The sequence below is a fragment of the Ranitomeya imitator genome, chromosome 3 (genome assembly GCF_032444005.1).
Source record: "Ranitomeya imitator isolate aRanImi1 chromosome 3, aRanImi1.pri, whole genome shotgun sequence".
Taxonomy (NCBI): Eukaryota; Metazoa; Chordata; class Amphibia; order Anura; family Dendrobatidae; genus Ranitomeya; species Ranitomeya imitator.
Genome location: NC_091284.1, coordinates 685,819,482 through 685,838,801, shown reverse-complemented (window position 1 = coordinate 685,838,801; position 19,320 = coordinate 685,819,482). Strand labels below are relative to the sequence as shown.

Below are 19,320 nucleotides of genomic sequence, written 5' to 3'. Positions count from 1 at the left end.
TATTTTTTTATATACTCTTATGCGCATTTCCACTGTATGTCAGGATTGACTGCATATTAACCCTTTCCCATAGTGGCTATAGACTCTGTTTATTGCTTCTTTCTTGAGTATCATCTCAGCCACTATTAGTATGTAATAAGGTCTACTGAGTATGCAGCCTATTCCAGGATTCATACGTATTTGACTATGCTGATTTGAGTGTTTCATTTCTGGTATAGCATTTTTTGGGGAGTTTGTTTACTTGCCTTGTCTTTTGTGATCTGTATTATATGTATTCTCCTGCTCATTGAGCTAGTTATAGGTGCACGCACACAATGAGCAAAATTAGGGGTTCTTCTACTGCAGGTGCTATATTGACACATTGTACATCGAATAGTTTTGATAGCCTATTGATATATTTGCATATTCTTTGTATATGTGCATTTTTTGTCATGGCCGGATTATTGTATGATGAATAGAATTACACTAGCTGTTTCTAGCCAGCTAACGCTCGGCACGCTCATTGATATCTAATTAATGCTGCTGGTGATTTATGCAATTAAATGTACGTTTACCTTGGCTGAAGTGGTTGAATTACATAGAAAGGAAGTGCTGCATGTGGTAATGTGGGGGGGCGGAGCCTCGTGTGGTAATGGGGTGGGGGGGCGGAGCCTCGTGTGGTAATGGGGTGTGGGGACGGAGCCTCGTGTGGTAATGGGGTGTGGGGACGGAGCCTCGTGTGGTAATGGGGTGTGGGGACGGAGCCTCGTGTGGTAATGGGGTGTGGGGACGGAGCCTCGTGTGGTAATGGGGTGTGGGGACGGAGCCTCGTGTGGTAATGGGGTGTGGGGACGGAGCCTCGTGTGGTAATGGGGTGTGGGGACGGAGCCTCGTGTGGTAATGGGGTGTGGGGACGGAGCCTCGTGTGGTAATGGGGTGTGGGGACGGAGCCTCGTGTGGTAATGGGGTGTGGGGACGGAGCCTCGTGTGGTAATGGGGTGTGGGGACGGAGCCTCGTGTGGTAATGGGGTGTGGGGACGGAGCCTCGTGTGGTAATGGGGTGTGGGGACGGAGCCTCGTGTGGTAATGGGGTGTGGGGACGGAGCCTCGTGTGGTAATGGGGTGTGGGGACGGAGCCTCGTGTGGTAATGGGGTGTGGGGACGGAGCCTCGTGTGGTAATGGGGTGTGGGGACGGAGCCTCGTGTGGTAATGGGGTGTGGGGACGGAGCCTCGTGTGGTAATGGGGTGTGGGGACGGAGCCTCGTGTGGTAATGGGGTGTGGGGACGGAGCCTCGTGTGGTAATGGGGTGTGGGGACGGAGCCTCGTGTGGTAATGGGGTGTGGGGACGGAGCCTCGTGTGGTAATGGGGTGTGGGGACGGAGCCTCGTGTGGTAATGGGGTGTGGGGACGGAGCCTCGTGTGGTAATGGGGTGTGGGGACGGAGCCTCGTGTGGTAATGGGGTGTGGGGACGGAGCCTCGTGTGGTAATGGGGTGTGGGGACGGAGCCTCGTGTGGTAATGGGGTGTGGGGACGGAGCCTCGTGTGGTAATGGGGTGTGGGGACGGAGCCTCGTGTGGTAATGGGGTGTGGGGACGGAGCCTCGTGTGGTAATGGGGTGTGGGGACGGAGCCTCGTGTGGTAATGGGGTGTGGGGACGGAGCCTCGTGTGGTAATGGGGTGTGGGGACGGAGCCTCGTGTGGTAATGGGGTGTGGGGACGGAGCCTCGTGTGGTAATGGGGTGTGGGGACGGAGCCTCGTGTGGTAATGGGGTGTGGGGACGGAGCCTCGTGTGGTAATGGGGTGTGGGGACGGAGCCTCGTGTGGTAATGGGGTGTGGGGACGGAGCCTCGTGTGGTAATGGGGTGTGGGGACGGAGCCTCGTGTGGTAATGGGGTGTGGGGACGGAGCCTCGTGTGGTAATGGGGTGTGGGGACGGAGCCTCGTGTGGTAATGGGGTGTGGGGACGGAGCCTCGTGTGGTAATGGGGTGTGGGGACGGAGCCTCGTGTGGTAATGGGGTGTGGGGACGGAGCCTCGTGTGGTAATGGGGTGTGGGGACGGAGCCTCGTGTGGTAATGGGGTGTGGGGACGGAGCCTCGTGTGGTAATGGGGTGTGGGGACGGAGCCTCGTGTGGTAATGGGGTGTGGGGACGGAGCCTCGTGTGGTAATGGGGTGTGGGGACGGAGCCTCGTGTGGTAATGGGGTGTGGGGACGGAGCCTCGTGTGGTAATGGGGTGTGGGGACGGAGCCTCGTGTGGTAATGGGGTGTGGGGACGGAGCCTCGTGTGGTAATGGGGTGTGGGGACGGAGCCTCGTGTGGTAATGGGGTGTGGGGACGGAGCCTCGTGTGGTAATGGGGTGTGGGGACGGAGCCTCGTGTGGTAATGGGGTGTGGGGATGGAGCCTCGTGTGGTAATGGGGTGTGGGGATGGAGCCTCGTGTGGTAATGGGGTGTGGGGATGGAGCCTCATGTGGTGGGGGGCGGAGCTACTGTGCAGGAGGCGGGATTAACGAGTAATCACGATGACTGTCCTGTGATAGTGAATCGGTCTTGGGGGGGCTGACCCCACTAGGGGGGTATGTACCATTCTGTTTTTAAATTGTTTGGTGTTTTCTTTTGACTCAAATAAAATTATTTTTATTTACTCTGGTGATCCCTGGTTCTAGTATGTTTCTTTCCTTTTTTCAACAAAGCTGTTTCTGACATACTTCAGGTTGTACTGTAGTGACGGTGCCTTCCACCCTCTTGGCTCTAGTTTTTGCAATTTATAATTCCTCTTTAACCAGCGTTGTCATGAGAATCTTTTTCATATGGCAATATTTAATGCCGTGACTTTTGAAGTATTTAGTAATTCAATGTTCTCATTTTAGTTTTGGCTTGTGTTGCTTACACTATTACTTACAAAATTGTCTGTCTTAATTGAACAAATAAGTTGCACTTCATAGTTAATGTAATATGCCATATTAATAAGCTCACTTGATTCTGTAACCTAATTTCTAAATGGCACCCACAGAAAATCTCACACTTATAGTCCTGCCACCAGGTCGAGTGACCAGGTTTTGCTCCTTTATTGACCCCTTCATGACGAGGTATTTTTGGTTTTTCGTTTCCCTTCTTCCCAGAACCATAACTTTTTTATTTTTCCATCAATATGGCCATGTGAGGGCTTGTTTTTTTGCGGGACAAGTTGTACCTTTGAACGTCACCATTGGTTTTAACATATCGTGTCCTGGAAAACGGGAGAAGAATTCAAAGAGCGGTGAAGTTGCCAAAAAAAAAACGCAATTCCACACTTATTTTTTGTTTGGCTTTTTTATTTGGTTCACTAAATGCTAAAACTGACCAGCCATTATGATTTTCCAGGTCATTACGAGTTCATAGACACCAAACATGTCTAGGTTATTTTTATCTAAGTGGTGAAAAAAATTTCCAAACTTCGTGATCTGGGGTTGGATGAGGGCTTATTTTTTGTGCGCCGAGCTTACTCTTTTAGGCTATCTGCACACGTTGCGGATTAGCCTTAGGAATTTCTGGTGCGGATTCTGCCTCTCCTGGAAGAAAACGCACCTGCGAATTTGTTGCGGTTTTTTTGCGGAATTGCTGCTTTTTTTACCCCTGTGGATTTCTATAATGGAATGGGTACAAAAACGCTGCAGATTCGCAAAAAAGAAGTGACATGCTACTTCTTTTAAACCGCAGCGTTTCCGTAGCGGATTTTCCGCAAAGTGCGCAGCTTTTTTTTTTTTCTTATTGATTTACTTTGTACTGTAAATCAATTGCGGATCTGCAGCATTTCTGCACCGCAAAAAACGCTGGGGATCCGCAGAGAATCCGCAACGTGTGCACATAGCCTTAACGATACCATTTTGGTGCAGATACGATTTTTTGATTGCCCGTTGTTGCATTTTAATGCAATGTCGCGGTGAACAAAGAAACATAATTCTGACGTTTTTACTTTTTTTTTTTTTTTTTTTGCTACGCCGTTTAGTGATCAGGTTAATCTTTTTTTTTTGTAATTGATCGGGGGATTTTGAATGCAGTGATACCAAATATGTGTAGGTTTGAATTTTTTTTTTCTTGTTTTATTTTGAATGGGACAAAAAGGGGGGTGATTTGAACTTTTATATTTTTAATTCTTTTGAGATTTTATTTGGTAATAGTGTGTCAGAGAATGCAAAATGTGAGGTAAAAAATTTCTAGATTTTGTTTTTTGTTTTTTTTTAATTTTCAAATTTTGGAAAAAGTGTGAATTTCGGTGTTGTCTGCCTTTACATTTCTCCTCATAACTCTGGCTAGAAAAAAGATAAAAAAAATAAAAACCATTCTACTTGGAACTGTACAGGCTTTCACCAGATATGCCACAAGAGTATCTTTGATAATATTTTACCCATGCAAACGGATTACAGTGTCAATTCGAAAATCTCGAATTCAGATCTGTTCAGCCTGTGGTCTAAAAGTTTGGGGTCTATATTTGCCAAATAATCCATGATTTTTAGATATTACTGTATTATTGTATTATGTTACAGCTAAGGCTGCTTTCACACTGGCATTTTTGCCAGACGTCGCAATGCGTCGTTTATGGCAAAAAACGCATCCTGCAAAGTTGTTTGCAGGATGCGTTTTTGCCCCATAGATTAACATTGGCGACGCTTTGCCACACGTCGCAACCGTAACGTTTTTTGCTCCTGACGGACCGCTTTTTCTCTGCCCCCACCTCCCCGCACCTCACAATGGGGCAGCGGATGCGCCGGAGAAATGCATCCGCTGCACCCGTTGTGCAGTGCGTCAAACGCTAGCGTCGGAATCTCTGCCCGACGCATTGCGACTGGGAGATTCCGACGCTAGTGTGAAAGTAGCCTTAGAAGCAGGAGAGGACAGAGGAAAAAGCTTTGTTAGGGCTCAGCCTGAGAATGAACAGAGGTAGACAGTGAATGCAGAGCAGATGACAGGCCGGCAGCTCCAGCCTCCTGAGGCCATGTTCATTCATTCAGCAAAGACAGTGACGTCCATGAAGTGGTAGAAGGCGGCACAAGATCGGCAATGGATGGCATAACTGGTGATGTGACCTGTGAACATGATCGGCGCTGGTGGCGGCTACTGTACTCTCCAAAGATTGTGAAAATGTAGAAGTGACCTTTCTGCAGCTTCTGGTCCAGCGCCGTCCTTTGTGTATCCAAGAAAACCAGGCATTGTAAAAGTTAACAAAAATCAGATATTAACTCAGGTGAAGCCAAACACCATGACCGGCCGCACATACTCTGACACAAAAGGACATGGCCATTGCTAGTAAGCGCTTATGAACAAGATGACATTTCACCCACTAGAAGGGACACATTGATGATAAAAGGCAGTTTAAAAACGCACTATTAATTGTTTGATTAGTTCATATTTTATAGAACGAGAGTTTAACTACTGTACTATTCTTCTTAAACACTTCATAAATGACATGTTTAGTGATATAGTAGAAAATATTGTTACATGTATAAATAGGTGGTAAAAATATTGGTTCTTTTAATCTTGTTTTTAACATAACTAGCATGAGACTATTTCAAAAATCACACTCGAGGATATGATCACTTTTTTCTCTTTTGGTTTGTTCAATGCATTCAGGTTGGAAATGCTGAGCAAAGTTGTGTTATGATGATTAAGATGTATTTATTCTGGCACTTCAGTACTTGTTTTTTATGTGTATTGCATATAAATGTTGAATTCAATAAGTTGTAATTTGAAAAGAAAAAGGGAAGAAACTCACACAAACATAAAATCACATGATTCAAGGCTTAAAAAAAAAATAAAAAAAAAATGTGATGGGTTCTAAGTTGAATCCCTGTACGAATATAAACAAGAACACAAGTAACACACATGCATTTTTTCACAAATTTAAAACATACATTTTTTTCACAATTGCGCATCAAAATTTTGAATTTGATTTCTTCAAAACAAAATATAAAGAAAGTCTTGTGACATATCAAATGAAAGCTGGCACCGTTATGAGAAAAATTATGCCCCTCCGACCTCTTTATCTAAATTCTAGCCCGAGATATGATAAAATATGTAAAGCCATATCAGGCCAAATTTTGCGTTTTTTCAAAACTTTAGAAGTCTGTAAAAAATTAACTAATGCAGAAAAAAATTCTAAACTTTAAATTTGTAATTAACTAAAGTTGTGCTTCATAAAAATATCTAAAAAAAAAATCGGCTCTGTTACATACAGGCAATAATCAGATCACCTGCATGTAGCAGAATATTTCACTTGCTATGAGCGCTGACCACCAGGTGGCGCTCATAGCAAGCCAGCAGTGACAACCATAGAAGTCTCCAGGAGACCTCTGGTTGTCATGCCAACCTATCGGTGACGGGGGGGTCACCAAAGGGCGGATTTCCGGCGCGATTGCCGGAAATGGATGTTAAATGCCACTGTCAGCGTTTGACAGCGGCATTTAACAGGTTAACAGCCGTGGGTGGATCGCAATTCCTCCTGCTGCTGGTAGCGTCACATGTCAACTAATCAGATCGGCTGTCGTGCCAGAAACGGGGAGGCGTCCAATAATGGCTAGATCCGTCATTAGTCGTTAAGGAGTTAAAGTTTCCAGAGATATGGGCACTTTTTATTTAGTGCTAATTTTAATGTTCTTTTGCCAAGGGGGGCGATGCTCACATGACTTTAAGGTTGTGTGATTATGCTGCTCTGCATTGTCGGGTGGGCAATGCCTCCTTGGTAAAGATAACAAAAAGTAGCACCAAATAAAAAGACCCATATCTGGAAACATGTGACATATTTAAAGAGAATGAAAATTGAATATTTGGGGCCAGTCGGAATACAATGAGGGGCCCACGTTTGACTAGGTGATAGGTCTTTAAATCTCAATGATAATACTTACTTGGCTGTTAGTTTTATGCCTTTTCAGGGCTCGTGCCAATGTGTGGATTTCGGTCCAATCACGAACGGACCACAAGTCTGGCGGAGCATGACTCCTTCATATATTTCTCTTAAGCCGATCACGCTAGGTTCTGATCCGACCAGAATCCACAGACCTCAGCATGAGCCCTAAATGATCATGTAATTGTTACAAATCTTTCTTAACTCCTCTATCTGCGCCCACAGGCAGCCAGCCTCTGCAAAGTGGTACGATAGGAGGGATTATGTCTTTGTCGAATTCTGCGTTGAGGACAGCAAAGAAGTGAAAGTAGACTTTGAAAAAGATAAATTTACCTTCAGGTAAGTTCTGTCAGTGAGTACGCGTTCTTAAAGTTGTAATGTTTGCCTATAGTGACAGACCTCACAGTACTAAATGCTTCGTTAACCGCAAATAGCCCTTTATAGCCCTTGTTTAAGGGGTTTCAAATCTCCACATCCCCTAACCATGTACTCCTTTTACCCCCTAGAGTGCCAGATCTAGGGTACTACTAAGACCACCGCATCCCCTACAAACCTCCCAAATACCAGTGCCAGCCACATGCCTCCAGTGCACAGAGCCAGGAAAGTCACATGTGCAATACTCCTTCTCAATATCTGTAGTATGTTATTGCCCTGTGTTGGCAACTTGTGTACTTTAAAATAGTATCATTAACCCCTTGCTGTGCTGGCATATACAGTTATACTGCATGTAGGAATTTAACACAAGATGTCGTACTAATACTGCGCAGTGATGGCTCTAGCAGGGCAGCTGTGCCCACACTGGCATTTTTGGGTGCAGCCTTATGAGAAATAAAAACCTGTACATATTAACACGTGCATAGTGACCCATACCCTGTAGAATGTAAGCCCGCAAGGGCAGGGTCCTCGCCCCTCTGTATCAGTCTGTCATTGTTAGTTTGCTTACTGTAAGTGATATCTGTAATTTGTATGTAACCCCTTCTCATGTACAGCACCATGGAATCAATGGTGCTATATAAATAAATAATAATAATACATAATAAAAAAAATCACTTTCTTTAACTTAAAAAAAAATATCAAACTAAATGTCAACATTGCTTTGTTCTTCTTAAAACCTCAATTAAAGTGCTCAGTCATGGGTACCCCAAAGTTCCCCATGCAAACCTCAAGTTGTCCCATAAAGTATTACAGTGCGATTAAAAATGTAAGTCGCTGCTGCTGTTTCCGCTTTCTGTTTCTGTTGGTCGTCTGTAGCCAATAACTGAATTGAACTGTTCTGCCAAGTGGACAGCACAGGCCACTGCGCTCAGGTACTGGCCGTAGTGGTGACGACGTGACCTCAACGCTCCAGATAATAACGCAGCGGGAGTGGCGGCACAACCTGCGCCTGGGTACAGGGGGGTTTCAAATTCTCTTTAATTGTACAGTGTAGCCATGATTTAGTTTTGAGTGCTTCCTGAATATCTGGCCAGGTGGCTCTGAAGGGGACTGCAGCTGATCCCACTTTCTAGGATCAGAGGGGGATTTGCATAGCTTTAAAGTACTGGCCTATGTTGTGCCAGACTTGATTGTATTCCTGCTGTTATTGAGGGCACTTGTTACAACTTTCAAAAACTTGACTTGTTGCCGTTATTTGTCATGTCAGTATGCTGCAATCACATCACCAATGAGCATACTGCATTAGTTACCATATTTGCCTTTTCTCTCCTGAGCTTCTCATCCCATTGCTTGCAGTGCACCCTAGAGCTCTCCTGTTATTGTTCTAACACTAGAAGACGTGTTATAAAGCTGTCTGCCATGAACCTGTTTCCACAGGTTCTCACAGTACCACCTTCATGCTTATACACAAATTGCCATGTTCTCTGTTGTTTTCCCACTGCCAACTGTTGTCATTAAGATATTCCCATTGTGATCTGGCTGTTTTGCAGATAAGTCTCTTGACACTTGCAGAAACAACCGTTCAAAGGATCTGTTGATGTCGGACTGTGACACTAAGGACAATAAATGATTCTTAAATCTGTAATACAATTAACACGCTAAAGCTGGCCGTGTGCACTTATTCCCCCTACTGTCAAAACTTAAAATTATATATGGTAAATACATGGTGAACGTAATTAGTGTCCTACTATTAGATGATCCTGTAACATTTGTGCGTTCTGATTCCTAATTTAACCGAATGGCCCATATATACTCAGACTTAACTATATTTAAACCATATTTGGGAAATCTTAAAGCACCCCCTCTAAGGGTGCTGTCACATTGTGTTTAGGCACCCGTTCAGTGGCCCTGTCAGGGATTGTCGGAATCTCCCTCAAAGCAGGATTAAGGCTATGTGCATACGATGTGGAATGGGGTGCAGAATTTTCTGCACAAAATCCGCATCTGCTGGCAGAAACCACAGGTGCAGATTTGCTGTGGTTTTTATGCAGAATTGATATGGATTTTGTGCAGACTTTCTGCGGTTTTTACCACTGCGGATTTCTATAATGGAAGGGTGCAAAAACGCTGCAGATCCGCACAAAAGTGACATGCACTTCTTTTAAATCCGCAGCGTTTCGGCGCGGATTTTTCCGCACAGCTTTTTTTCACATTGATTTACATTGTACTGTAAATCACAGTGCGGATCTGCAGCGTTTCTGCGCAGAAAAATACGCTGCGGATCCGCACTAAATCCGCATCATGTGCACATAGTCTTAGACGTATGCGCTGACTGGGCCATAGACTATAATGGTGCCCACAGCGGATGTACGTTCTGCCGTGCATCGTTTTCAGGCGTTTACACCTACTGGAGGTGGACAGAGAGGTAGTAGATTGCGTCATAAGCCCCAACGGGGTCACTGAACGGGTGCCTGAACACAATATGAAAGCACCCTAATGAACCCTGGTGTGGTGTCCATGCAGGGAAGGTGTAAGGGGGTTTTAATGTCCCAGAGTTTCGTACCATTCTCTGCATAGGTTTTGTAAAGGTACAAAGGTTGCATCGAGCATGAAAATGGGATCATTCATGAGTATGGCAGAAGGTTTGTTGACATATAGTGACCAGATACTGTCACATTTTCTGTTTTGAATGGAGGGTTGTATGAAGACAAACGGGGGGGTGGGGACATCGGCGAGCACCCCAGGGTCTGCTAGCCAGAACTGCATGAACCAGGGATCGTCCTGCCGAACGCCCGCTCTCCCTTTTAACATGGACATAACGCTACCCAGACAACACAGGGTGAGGGTAAAAGTGGCAATAATTTATTGAACCACCAACACACAACAGGTTACAGAAACGTCCCAGCAAATACCCAAGATGGTGCAAATAACAGAGTCTGACCCTTCCGTTGATTCGCCAGGATTAGAGCTGCTTCCAATGTTGCATAACCTCACCAGTGGCTCCCCACTTTTGGCAGGCCCCCACTGTGAGGAGGTAACGACAAGCTTAGGAAGCTAACCGAGATCAGTGAGGTATGTGGCCAGGTGAATCGATTGTCCCAACTTGGATTATTTAACCCCTTCACGACATGCGCCATACTAGTACTGCGCATGTCCTGTCTCCCCCTTTGATCTGGACTCCGGCGGTGAGCCCACATCAAAGTTACGACATGTAAGCTGTTTTGTACAGCTGACATGTGCGCGCAATAGCGGCAGGTGAAATCGCGATTCACCCGCCGCTATTAACCTGTTAAATGCTGCTGTCAACACTGACATCAGCATTTAACTACTGCTTCCGGCTGCGTGGCCGGAAATGAGCGCATCGCCGACCCCCGTCACATGATCGGAGGTCGGCGATGCGTCAGGATGGTAACCATAGAGGTCCTTGAGACCTCTATGGTTACTGATGCCGGCCTGCTGTGAGCATCACCCTGTGGTCGGTGCTCATAGCAAGCCTGCATTTCAGCTACATAGCAGCGATCTGATGACCGAAAAATAAAAAAGTTATGGCTCTGGGAAGGAGGGGAGCGAAAAACAAAAACGAAAAAGGGCCGCGGCGTGAAGGGGTTAAGATATCTCTGGGGTTTCAGTGATGGTCAATGAAGCAGTCCTGTTTTCTTCTAGCCAGGTCCGTAGTACCCTAAGCTGAGATCCTGAAGAGTCACACCAACCAGAAGAAAGTCTCTTTATACAGAGGCATGTATCCTATTTTTAGATTTAACAAGTGTCCTTCAGTCCAGCATCAAGATAAAGGGAGCAATGGTGGTGAGATCAAGAGCATTACTTGATTATTTAATCTATTTGCTTAGTTTTTCCCTCTCTGTTTTTAGGCTGTGTGCACACGTTGCGTTTTTTTTCGCGGTTTTTCTCGATAACACTATAAAACTGCAAAAAAAAAAGCATACAATAAGCATCCCATCATTTAGAATGGATCCCGCATGTTTTGTGCACATGATGCGTTTTTTTCCGCGAAAAAAACGCATCGCTGTAAAATTCGCAGCATGTTCATTAATTTTGCATTTTTTTTTGCGGATTTCCCACTACAAAATGCATTGGGAAGTGTCCGGAAAAAAACGCGGCAAAAACGCATGCGGTTTTCTTGCAGAAAATGTCCGTTTTTTCCCAGGAATTTTCTGCGAAAAATCCTGAACGTGTGCACGTAGCCTTAAAGTCAACAAATTGGCTCCAAATTACAATGCATAATTAGCATATCGGCAAACGTCACTAGTCATCAAAGATAAGCGCACACTGTTACATGAAATATCAGCTTACAAGTCACTATTACAAGTCACTATTACAGGCTTACACAAGCAAAAGTATAGATAACAGCATATTTTTCTTGATTTGCTAAAAATAGTCATCTGGGTAATAAAGATATAATCTGGTTTCTTCACAGGTTGCTTTAAAGGTTTATTTCCGTCTTATATCTTAAGTGATGCTTATATTCTTTGGATATTCTATCTTTATGATCGTAGGGATCTGATATTTGGGTCCATCCCTTAAAATGAAGGGGCCACAATACTGATTAAGCAGTACATCCCATGCAGTGTGTTTCCTTCACAATGGTGCCTCTGGCCAATCTGGCTGAGCAGCTGTCAAAATCCACTTGTCTGCAGTTCCCTGCATGGCTATATAAACAAGGAGCCACTGCTGGGAGAAAAAGAAACAGTGAAGGGGACACAGCATTGATTCAGCGCTATATTTGTTTGATTCACAAAGGTTTTGCCCCCACTGATCATAAAAATTATCTTGCCGGAGCTGTACTTTAAGAGTTCAACAAAACCCTAAAATCTTAACATTCAAGTGTTTTATTGTGGATATTTCAATTAGTGTTTTTTCATGTCATCCTTACATTACCTGTACTGGCAACTTTTGCTATTAGACCGTCTTTGATGACCTCCCCCACTGTGTGCACTTTTAACCTCTTCCCAATATGCGCTTTATGCCGCAGGAGCTGTGTTCCCGCAAACTGCTATATATGTACAGGGCCGCGATCGCTTTGGCTCACGCTTAGCGCCCCCTCGTTCTGGTGCAGGTGTCAGATCTATGATGGCACCAATCGCGGACATTTAACCCCTCTGATGCTGCTGTCAATAGTGATATCGAGGAGCATTGCAGAGGGAGTGAGCTCCCTCTCTGCTTCCATCGACACAACGCATTGTGCTGATGGTTTCCATGGTGACCCTGGGCCACAAGATGGCCATGGGGTCCATTAGAAAAGGTGGCCTGTGAGCACCTGCTAAGAGCAAGAGCTGACACTCCTCCTCCCCTGCCTGTCATATGCTGCTCTGATGCCCTGCAGTGCTCGCTCTCTTTCTCTTTTTACTATTGATGCTGCCTATGCAGCATCAATAGTAACAAGATATAATGTTAAAAAAATAAAATAAAAAATCGCAATATTCTCACCTACCGGCGTTCCCGCGCAGCGTCACCGATGTTCCCGGCAGCTAGTGTTACTTCCTAGTAATACCGTATTTTTCAGACTACGAGACGCACCGGACCATAAGACGCACCCCAAATTTGGGGTAAAAATTGCAGAAAAAAAAGTTTTTTTTATAAGATGGGGGTCCGTATTATTGTCCGAATTTACAGTATCTTACATGAGGGCTGGCGGTGGCAGAGCAGGGTCACAGGAGGCATGGTGTCGGCCGAGATGCGGTGGGCGATATGGCGTGCACCTGAGCAGGGTCCCTTCCTGTTTAGGTGGGTGATGCCACGGCCTGGTGTCCATGGGGGGATCGCAGCAGTGCTGTGGCGGCGGCAGAGGTGCAGGGATGATGAGGCGCAGTGAGCAGGGTCCCTTCTAAAGGTGAGGTGACGCAGCGGCCCGGTATCCAAGGTAAGCAGCAGAGCTGGGTGAATCATGGCTTTATCGGTAGCGGCGGCCATCTTCCTGAGGCCGCGCGTACGCAGATGAAGTGCTCTGCTTCCCGGGGCTTCAGGAAAATGGCCGCGTGTGCGCAGATGGAGATCGTGGTGGCCATTTTCCTGAAGCAGAGTTCGCAAATTTAGATCTCAGCTTCAGGAAAATGGCTGCCGTGATCTCCATCTGCGCACCCGCAGCCATTTTCCTGAAGCCCTGGGAAGCAGAGCACTCCATCAGCGCAAACGCGGCCTCAGGAAGATGGCCGCCATCACCGATAAAGCCATGATTCACCCGGCTCTGCTGCTTTCCTTGGATACCGGGCTGCTGCATCACCTCACCTGTGGAAGGGATCCCGCTCACGCCATACCGCTCACTGCGCCTCATCATCCCCGCACCTCTGCCGCCACCACACCACTGCCGTTAAGCCTGCATTCCAACTATAAGATGCACCCCCATTTTCCTCACATTTAGGGGGGTGCGTCTTATAGTCCGAAAAATATGGTACATAGTGAAATTTTGCAAGAAGTCACGGACTTCTCGCGAAATTTCGCAATGTATTACTAGGAACGCTAGCTGCCGGGAGCATCGCTGCGTGGGAACTCCGGTAGGTGAGAATACTGCGATTTTTATTTTTTTATTTTTTATTTTTTTAAACCTTGTTTGTGTTGTGTATGCGTTTTCGCAGCGGAAAACCACTGCGAACTCCCATACACAACAGGTACAGATAGGCTCGACGGGTCCATCAGAAAGACGGGCTCAGTGCACACGTTTTCCGCAATCTGCACAGGATCCGTCATTTCAACGTCTTGACGCATCCTGGGCAGATTTGGAATACGGAAGTGTGAAAGAAGCCTTATCTCAGGGAGAATAATGCGCTCACCAGTCCGAAATCAAAAATGCATGAGCAGCATCTCTCCCGACCATCATTTGGCCGGTGCCCCATACACAGACTGTTGGCCGAACCGTAAATATTTGTGGGTTCAGGTGATATTAGTCTGTGTATGGGGGGCCTTTACACCTGGCGCAGGGGTTGGAGGGGAGATGTGACACACGGATTCTTTGGTGTCATGCAACACCCCTAATGCCGTACACCAGGCAAACGTGTATAAACTTAATCGTGGTGCTTCTGTAATCTAGTGCGCCATTAACTAGGAAAGGGGTAAATAATTAAGGTGAGGAATACAAATACTGATTGTTCACTCCATAAATGCTGAATGTCCACTAGTATTTGAGACCTGTTAATGCTTCCTTTGGTAGTTCTTGCCTTTGACATAGATGTATTAATTTCATCAATGGAGGAAATGCGTTAACTGATTCACACCCTGCTATTCTGTCTCCTTGTCATTTTGCAGTTGTCTGGGAGGAGCTGATAACATTAAACACTTAAATGAAGTCGACCTGTATCAGTCTATTGACCCCAATGTAAGTTGTTTTTTTTTTTTTTTTTTCTTCGGTCATCTTTTATTCATCTGCCAGAAATCAGCAAATATTTATCAACTGGATGTAGATATTGGAGTACCATTCCAGGGTTCTTTGCTTTTTTATTTTTTTCTTCTCTTCATTTATCTCTGTTCAATGTGTACACTCACATACTTAAGGTACCGTCACATTTAGCGACGCTGCAGCGATCTAGACAACGATGCTGATCGCTGCAGCGTCGCTGTTTGGTCGCTGGAGAGCTGTCACACAGACCGCTCTCCAGCGACCAACGATCCCGAAGTCCCCGGGTAACCAGGGTAAACATCGGGTTACTAAGCGCAGGGCTGCGCTTAGTAACCCGATGTTTACCCTGGTTACCATTGTAAATGTAAAAAAAACAAACACTACATACTCACATTCCGGTGTCTGGTTACGTCCCTCACCTTCAGCTTCCCGCACTGACTGAGCGCCGGCCGTAAAGCACAGCGGTGACGACACCGCTGTGCTCTGCTTTACGGCGGCCGGCGCTCACAGTCAGTGCGGGAAGCTGAAGGCGAGGGACGTGACCAGACACCGGAATGTGAGTATGTACTGTTTGTTTTTTTTACATTTACAATGGTAACCAGGGTAAACATCGGGTTACTAAGCGCGGCCCTGCGCTTAGTAACCCGATATTTACCCTGGTTACCAGTGAAGACATCGCTGAATCGGCGTCACACACACCGATTCAGCGATGTCAGCGGGTGATCCAGCGACGAAATAGTCCTGGACTTTCCCCAGCGACCAACGATCTCCCAGCAGGGGCCTGATCGTTGGTCGCTGTCACACATAACGATTTCGTTAACGATATCGTTGCTACGTCACAAAAAGCAACAATATCGTTAACGATATCGTTATGTGTGACGGTACCTTTACAGGTTGCGCGCTGTGCCAATCCTCTACTGAAGGACGTGACCACAGTTGTTAGTAGCCGGCTCAGTAGTTCCAGTTGCACCACTGAAGATTTTCTCAATATAAATCTGAGACTCAGAAGGAGACTCCTAGACTTATATTAAGGGCACGTAACAGTCTGTGGTGAGATCTGGCAAGAAAGAGCTGCGGTCACAAGATGGCACCGAGGCTCCAGAACAACATGGGAAATGACAATATAACAAACGGTAACTATTTGAATGCACACTTTGAACATACTTTAATAGTAGCAATAAGATGCGGAATGGTACTTTAAGAAATGGTGTGTAAGGTTAAAGGTACTTTCACACATAACGATATCGTTGCTTTTGGTGACGTTGCAACGATATCGTTAAGGAAATCGCTATGTGTGACAGCGACCAACGATCAGGCCCCTGCTGTGCCATCGTTGGTCGCTGAACAAAGTCCAGAACTTTATTTCGTCGCTGGATCTCCCGTGGACATCGCTGGATCAGCGTGTGTGACACCGATCCAGCGATGTCTTCACTGGTAACCAGGGTAAACATCGGGTAACTAAGCGCAGGGCCGCGCTTAGTAACCCGATGTTTACCCTGGTTACCATCCTAAAAGTAAAAAAAACAAACAGTACATACTTACCTACCGCTGTCTGTCCCCGGCGCTGTGCTCTGCACTCCTCCTGTACTGGCTGTGAGCGTCGGTCAGCCGGAAAGCAGAGCGGTGACGTCACCGCTCTGCTTTCCGGCCGCTGTGCTCACAGCCAGTACAGGAGGAGTGCAGAGAAGCAGAGCGCCGGGGACAGACAGCGTTAGGTAAGTATGTAGTGTTTGTTTTTTTTACTTTTAGGATGGTAACCAGGGTAAACATCGGGTTACTAAGCGCGGCCCTGCGCTTAGTTACCCGATGTTTACCCTGGTTACCGGCATCGTTGGTCGCTGGAGAGCGGTCTGTGTGACAGCTCTCCAGCGACCAAACAGCGACGCTGCAGCGATCCGGATCGTTCTCGGTATCGCTGCAGCGTCGCTTAATGTGAAGGGGCCTTAATAGATGACTGGAGGGTATACCAGTATTGTAGCTGGGAAATCAGTCCATGAACCAATGTGCAGAATGCCTGGTACATCAGTGCCTCTACTAACAATAGGCGTGAAAACGGTTTGTTTAGCTCACTTTCATCTTTTCTCCTGATAGGAGTCTAAACGTAAAAGAACAGACAGATCTGTCCTGTGCTGTTTACGAAAAGCAGAATCTGGCAAGTCGTGGCCAAGACTGACAAAAGAGAAGGCAAAGGTAGCTTTTGTTTTCTTGATCGTAATCTTCCTATTTTGTGTATCAACTTGTAGTAGGACGCTAGTCGCTGCCATATTCCCGCCTTACATATCATTTATTTACAGCTGAATTGGCTTAGTGTGGACTTCAACAACTGGAAAGATTGGGAAGACGACTCGGATGAAGACATGTCCAACTTCGACCGCTTTTCCGAGGTTTGAGAATTCTCTAGTTTTTCTTTTAGAGATTTTCATGCAGACCAGCTGTAATCCATGGTTTTCCCTAACAACGGTTCCTTTTTACAGATGATGAACAATATGGGAGGAGATGAAGATGTAGACTTACCAGAAGTAGATGGTGCAGATGATGTAAGTTGTTGTTTTAAAACTTGGAAAAATTGTGATTTTTCAAGATTCATTAGTCTTGTAATGAGACATTTCCTCGATTTTTATAGTTTCATTTCAGATCATTTGATTATTACTCTGTCGCCTCATTGGGGGACACAGGACCATGGGTGTTATGCTGCTGTCCACTAGGAGGCGACACTATGCATAATCTGAAAAAGATTAACCGTGGCTCCTCCTCTGCAGTATACACCTCTGGACGGCGTCAGCCTTCTCCAGTTTTTGCTTAGTGTCGCATAGGAGGCACACCTAAGATTTTTTACTCCGTTTTTTTCCGACGGATTACAGATGAAGAAAAGTGGGTCTCCTGTGAGACTCCTGGTATGGCTCCTTCCTCGGCCCCCTATTACGGGGTGCCCGGTTGAAGTCGAGATGGCTTTTTCCCCATGTCGCTCCTTCCCCAGTCCCTCGGGTGCTGGTTCGAAGTCGAGACCCCCCACCTCCTTCCCCAATTCCTTTTGGTTTCTGGGTTGAGGTCGAGGCGAGGCTAAAGCCCCCTGAAGGTGACAACGGCACTCTCCCTAATCCCCCTCTGGGGGCATTAGGTTGAGACGCCTCAGGTAAGGCCTGTACAGGCAGCATTCTGCAGCTCCCAGCAATGGGCCAGCACACTGCGCCTGCATCCAGAGACCCCAGCTCAGCTGCGGGCTCCTGTCGGGGCCCGGGGGAGTGCAGGCAGGCATGGCGCAATAGACACAGGGCTCCCTGCGCCCCTGTCTCTGCGGCAGCACCAGCTCTATACTGCCTCAGGGGGACCCCTTACAGACCCCCCTTTCCGCTTATAGCCCCACCGCCATCCTGCTTTTAAATCCAGGTGGGCCCGGTTCAGGATTCGGAAGGCATCTGTGACTCCGACTCAGACAAGGAAACGGAGGGGTCCCTGATCCCAATCCCCCCTAGCAATACAGCGCTAGTCGAGGACATAATCTCCTGATTCATCGGGTGCTGGACATTTCTAATCTGCCACCACAGGCCCCAAGATCTCCTTTGAAGGACCTCTGAAGCAGCCTAAAGTTTTCTCTAACCACCCAGAGTTTAAAGTGATCCTTAAAAAGCAGCTCTCACAGCCTGAGAAAAAATTTGCTAATCGCAAATATCTGGAGGCAAAGTACCTTTTTCCCACACCAAGGAATGGACAGATCCACCCGAAGTGGACCCCCCAGTCTCTAGACTAGCAGCACAGACCCTCTTTTCACTGCCAGATAGCTCAACCCTCAGGGACGCAGCAGACCGGTAGGTAGAACAAATGGCTCGTTCAATTTTTCGAGGCGGTAGAGGCCTCCTTGGCTCCCGCGTTCGCTTCAGTTTGGGCTGGCAAGACCATCCTGGCTTGGGCCAAAAATTTACAAGCTGGCCTCCAAGCATCTGCTCCTGAGCTGTCGGACCAGGCTTTTCAAATAGCAGTTGTAGCAGGGGATAGCATCAAACGCCATCACGACTCAGCGTTTCCTCTGGCTGCGGAATGGAAAGCGGACGCAGCCTCAAAGTCCCTCACACACCTCCCATATCTCAGTGGGTAACCTTTTCGATGAAAAGTTGGACACAATGATATCCAACGCCATCGGGGGTAAGAGTACTTCTCTCCCTCAACTGAAACCTGTACGCACTTACAAGAAGTGTAACAAACCCAATTCCGATCCCTTCGGAATTCCTCGGGCTGGTCCGTCTCGCATCCAGCACGTAACCGTTCCCCACACAGGGACAACTCACGGTCGATGCAAAGGTCGGACAAGACCTGGCAGTTAAAAGCAGGCCAGTCAAAGCCCAAAGGAGGAAAACCTCAGACCTTTTCCTCCTCATGACTCACTACTGAGAGGCACAGAAGCAGCCATCTGCAGACCGGACATAACTGCAAGATCAGTATGCTGCCTTCCAGGTGCGATGATCAAGGATGTGACCGATAGGATACCAAAGCTCTTCAACTCCAAGGACGTCCACCCATTTCTTCTGATACATGTTGGCACCAATGACACGGCAAGGAAGGACCTACCGACAATCTGCAAAGACTTTGAAGAGTTGGGGAAGAAAGTAAAGGAACTGGATGCACAGGTAGTTTTTTCTTCTATCCTTCCAGTAGACGGGCATGGCACCAGGAGATGGAACAGGATCCTTGATGCAAACAACTGGCTAAGACGATGGTGCAGACAACAAGGATTCGGA

The 19,320-nt window shown here is 46.7% G+C and overlaps 1 protein-coding gene across 1 annotated transcript in view; it reads left to right on the top strand.

Annotated features, from left to right (window-relative positions):
* Nucleotides 1-19,320, top strand: part of PTGES3 (prostaglandin E synthase 3) — a 52,555-nt gene that overhangs the window by 20,684 nt on the left and 12,551 nt on the right. Inside the window, exons 2-6 of the mRNA XM_069758460.1 lie at nucleotides 7,090-7,203; nucleotides 14,497-14,566; nucleotides 16,679-16,777; nucleotides 16,882-16,971; nucleotides 17,062-17,124. Of these exons, the coding sequence (XP_069614561.1) occupies nucleotides 7,090-7,203; nucleotides 14,497-14,566; nucleotides 16,679-16,777; nucleotides 16,882-16,971; nucleotides 17,062-17,124 (436 nt within the window). The remainder of the gene's footprint in view (nucleotides 1-7,089; nucleotides 7,204-14,496; nucleotides 14,567-16,678; nucleotides 16,778-16,881; nucleotides 16,972-17,061; nucleotides 17,125-19,320) is intronic.